The sequence below is a fragment of the Siniperca chuatsi genome, linkage group LG1 (genome assembly GCF_020085105.1).
Source record: "Siniperca chuatsi isolate FFG_IHB_CAS linkage group LG1, ASM2008510v1, whole genome shotgun sequence".
NCBI lineage: Eukaryota > Metazoa > Chordata > Actinopteri > Centrarchiformes > Sinipercidae > Siniperca > Siniperca chuatsi.
In genome coordinates, this window is record NC_058042.1 from 21,278,228 (window position 1) to 21,283,202 (window position 4,975).

General features: G+C 38.3%; 1 protein-coding gene across 1 annotated transcript; it reads right to left on the bottom strand.

The window, feature by feature from the left end:
• Nucleotides 1-842: 842 nt before the first annotated feature.
• On the bottom strand, nt 843-3,864 carry LOC122882183. The gene is made up of 2 exons (XM_044209300.1): nt 3,419-3,864; nt 843-2,007 (listed from the first exon to the last, which is right to left on the bottom strand). Exons 1-2 carry the CDS (start codon nt 3,758-3,760, stop codon nt 1,678-1,680), a joined length of 672 nt encoding a protein of 223 aa, XP_044065235.1. The 5' UTR covers nt 3,761-3,864; the 3' UTR covers nt 843-1,677.
• Nucleotides 3,865-4,975: the final 1,111 nt, after the last annotated feature.

Consider the following 4,975-nt stretch of genomic DNA (forward strand, 5'->3'; position numbering starts at 1 on the left):
ACAAGAGAGCAGGGTGGCCTGGCAGAGGGGGAGGGGTTTGGGGGTAACACAGCAAAGAGAGGAAAGGGAAGTAAGAGGAGGGAGGAGACTCGTAGGGGGATAAACACGGTGAGGGAGGAGAGGAGAGAGATAATGGGGGGAGCAGAGTGTTGATAGAGAAAATACAAACACAGCAGGAAGAGAGTAAAGCAAGACTGCACCCCACCCACACATCTGCATAATACACTGGTCATATGAATGGAAACATACAAATGTTGCTGAACAGTGCTTTCTGCAACAGAGGAGGGTCAAGCCTGCAGTTACCAACCAATCCCTGACTGGGGATTGAACAGAGAAGGAGGTCCTTGTTGAGACGGACCAGCGATTGGTGTGTGTGTGGAAGTGAATGACTTTGCAGCTAAGAGAATGAAATAATATCACTGCAGCTAGAAAGTACTCTCAGACTCTCAATGAAATATAAGATGAGGCTAATTCTGCTAAACCTTTCCTGGAAACCAACAGGGAACAAAGAATGAGCAAAAGAGATTCTTGTACACTTGGGTGGATTATAAAAACTAATACTTAATGGCCCAATCAGAAATTTATACCAGAAAATATGTACAATCATATACTCTGTATAAATGTAGAGTATGCACTATAGATTAGAAAATGAAGATGTGTGTTTCTCCACTGAAATACCAGCAGCTGTGATAAGAATTTTGGACATATGGCGACCATTTGTGTACATCTGGACCACAGACTATGACTTTAATGTTAAACACCAATGTATTTTAGTAGCAGCTACTCTTGAATGTAGAGTGCCTTTTTTGATCTATAACAGGAAATAACAGGAAGCGAGAAGGTTTTCAATAGCAAGAAAATATTTATTTGTAAAAAATATATGGTAGAAATGACTCCTTTCACGAAGATAAAGGAGAGGTCTTTATGTACAGTCAGCGAGCTCTGTCTAATCTACAAAAATCGTTTGAAATGAAGCAGGCAGCTTTGATAAGCAGAATCATTACTGGAACTAACTTGGATGGAATTTACTGTTTCCTAACTTCCCCAATCTGTAGCTACAAAGTTAAAGAAAACAACTGTATTTATATTTGCAGTTATCTCAATTCTGACTTGACTATTAATGTGAGTTGGTACTGTGCTGTCAAACAGTCATCATGGGACAAAAATAACACCCTGCGCAGTGCTAGACAGAGTTTAAAGGGTTTACATGTTAAGTAGTTATGATATTGTGTAATTGTGGCATTTGTACGTTCCATCTGTAAAGTTAATCAACCAATGGTGTTACCAGGTTATCAGGTACACATGCACAGCTTTAAAAAAGGAGGGAGTTATTATGGGGCTTTTGTATCGGATTTTACTGCATGTGTACCTAATTAACTAAGAACTCTATGTTGACTCTAATTACTAGTAACAAAAGGGTGACTCCAACACCTACATTCAAAATGAGAGACACTTTTCTCTGTTTTTAAACCAAGAGATAAAGCTCTTGATACATGAACAACACTGAATAATAAAGATCTACATATTGATTTTTTGGTATTTTGATGGTGGTGATCCAAAAATAAATATTAACAAGTTATAATGGTTAAAAAAAATCTATTTACAGGTCGAGAGCTTGAAGAATCATAATTGTACGATAACAAGCCCTGCCACTGATCATGCAGTTTTTATTGCCTTTTAGTCCTCAAACTCTGCAGCATAAAGCACTTGCTGGAATTTCATCCGCACCTCCATTCTTTTTTTAATGGTAAGCCTCTTCAGTGAGGGCAGAAGGCTGAGCAGAAACAGTTCATCTTCATCTCTGAGGTTGGTGAGGGCATCTGCAGAACTTATCTCAGTTTCTGTGGTGGTTTGCCTTTTACGTTTAAGAGAGACGCCCATCTCCTGGTGGTTGTTTGAACAGGCCTCCACAAGAGAAAAGCTAGTACTAACGACAGGCAGGGGACCATGCTGCTCCTTGTCGTCTTTATCTTGCTCTTTCTCCAGGTCATCACCACTTCCAGCTCCCTGCGTGGCATGAAAACAGCATGTAGCATTACGGGTTAGCACAGACAACAACATTGATAACAAGTTTCAGTTTCTTTGGCAATCACAGCCAGCCAAATCAAAGTCCCCTATACAACCTATACCTCCTACTGGGAACACAACAGGTTGACAGGTTTGACAGGGTTTCTACTTTCCTTCAAGTCTACAGATGAAAATAACTATTTAACTATTAAAAATAAGCAATTTGGTATTATTTTTGTGCTATTCTGTAGAGCCTTACTGATTAATTGGCAGGCAGATATTATGGGCCAATATTAGCTTTTCACAGATATATCGTATTGGCTAAAATATAACAAGAAGTTGCAGTACAGAAATGCCAAAAATATGTTTGAGGTAATTTAGTTTGTCCACCAGAGAACACTGACAACTACACTTCTGCATTTGTAAATTGTCCAGCTCAGTACATATCTTATTACAACTCTTTAATAACGACATTGAAAGGCCATGCACACCCCCAAAGGTGTTTTCAGTTATGCTTGCTCAAGACCAGTCAGATCACACCCACACGTTCCTCAGGGGGTTTAATAAGCCAAATAAATGAAATCACCTGTGTGGGTGTAGTCTGGATGTGCAGGGCCTTTAAGAAAAAAAATTACTATGAAATATTAATATCTCTTTCAGCCTCAAAACTCCAGTAACTGTCAGGCTCTACTTCTTCTTTTCCTTTCGGCTGTTACCTTTCAGGGGTCGCCACAGCGAATCATGTGCCTCCATCTAACCCTGTCCTCTGCATCCTCTTCACTCCAATTAACTTCATGTCCTCTCTCACTACATCCATAAATCTCCTTCATTTCCTCTCTCACTCTACTACTTTGCCTATTATTCTGTGAAGGCAAACTTACTAGTATTAAACATACTTAAAGTGTTTTGAAGTTCTGCTTTGATACACACATACAGTGGCATTGCAGTCAGTTTTGTCATGTTTTAGTTGTGAACTATGGGTTTTTCACCAAGTGCTTTAATTTTGAAAACTAAACCCGGATGTTCTGAGAGGCAGATGTAAATAATAATGTAGCTTTGCTCCCTGGATGTTTTTATGCGTTTAGCTTGTAAAAAAATCAATGAAGTTAGCATAGGGATACAAAGCTATGTATATATCGTTATACTATACTATATATATATATATATATATATATATATATATATATATATATATATATATATATATATAAAAACTATGTATAGATTAATCAAAGAGTAAGTATGATTACAGTTGGCCTATTGTTAGCAGTGGCTATGTTTCCATAGGCCACGTTCAATATAGTTAGCTAAAAACTGCTAAGTTACGTTAATTAGCTAGCTAGCAGTTCAAAATCAAAGCCGTGAAAACCTTTTAAATGAATGAATGAATGAATGAATGGCGGACACACACCTCGTCGGTCTCCCCCATGCCAGCTCCTGGTCTGGGTTTGACATAGGCGCTGAGCCAGGCCAGCTGGTTGTACAGCACCGGGACGGGCCTCTCCACCGGGTTCTCGTCGTCTGTTAGCACAGGGACGTTTCTCTTGGCCATTCGCTTCTTCGCTTTACAGAACTTGTCGCGTAGATTTTTCCATTTTAGCTTCACCTCTTCCTCCGACTTTCCCATGTTGTCTGCGATCTCTTTCCACGACAAATGCCCCTTCAGATTGTCCTTGTAGTCCCGCCGTGATTGATCGTACAGATTCGGGTGCTCACGGATCAAGTCCGCGAGCTTCTTTTCTAAAGTGTTCATTTTGTGTTCAGTTTATTTACTTCATCGCGAAGTCCTTTCGTCGGCAGACAACGATCTTCCTTCGTCTTCATCGCCAGGTTGAAGTTGGCAGAAGGAAATACAAAGCTTCATTAATTCAAAATAAAAGTATAGTCTTTTTTTTGCAGTAACGTTAGGCTATCCTTGAATAAAAGATCACATTTTGTTAGGAAATGTGAATGAATGAATGATTTTCCTTATATCACATTCTCCTATATTAAATTAAAATAGATAGGACGTCCATATATATATTCCATAGATTTCTATTTTATATTTAAGATTCTTGACTTGCAGTACTTTTCTTTCTTTTCTCTTACTATGTTTATTGTGACCATTATGTGCCAAAATACCACAGTTTGGTATTAAGGCAAATACCTTGTATGTTGACAACCTACTTGGCAACAAACCTGATTCTGATATTGAATGATTACAGCTCCAGCAGATATCGATTCAATTCAAACTAGGGCTACACGATATGGTAAAAAAAAATCATATTGCGATAATTTAGAAAGATATTACAATTGCGATATGATTCACAATTAGTGGGAATGATCATTTTTGCATCACAATTTTCATTTTCACTGAAAAAACTATTAAAATCACAATGACGTGACATCTGTTGGGGTCTGTACCAAACAATTGTGCAGCCCTAATTCAAACAGAAAACATGGTGAAACTATAAAGGCCTGCAATAATTACAGTACTCAAACATGGGGATACTAGTGGCACAGTTAAGCAAATAAACATTCCTTATGGCCACATAGCCACAAATAAGAGCATACACCTGAAAATGCAATTGTAAAAAATCAAACAGAAACAGCTACTTGTTCCACTTTTTCTACATGGCCTATGTAAACACTCGATATCTGATATCTCTGTTTGAAAATATTTAATTAAAAATAATATCAATCTCTGTCAAAATAGTCAAAGTATGAATAGAGGCAGTAATCTAATTTACAGATTTAGACCTATGATTCTTGGCACTTTGACTTTTAGTCAGCAGTGTACTGTGCGTCCTGCCTGCCTGCACTAGATGGCGCACTACTTCCTCTTTTATATGTCACTGTGTTGACACTCAACAGCTGAGATGGTTCAATAAACATGATCCCTTGGTTCTGGGGTCACTTTAAGGACACACAATACTGTCCTAGACATAAAAATAATTCTCCTTTGAAGACAGTAAAGGGACCAGAAATG

Coding starts and splice junctions, on each gene's coding strand:
- LOC122882183 (XM_044209300.1), bottom strand. CDS start 3,760: ATGAACACTTTAGAAAAGAAGCTCGCGGACTTGATCCGTGAGCACCCG. Junction 2,008..3,418: donor GCATGGGGGAGACCGACGAG/GTGTGTGTCCGC, acceptor CATGCCACGCAG/GGAGCTGGAAGTGGTGATGA.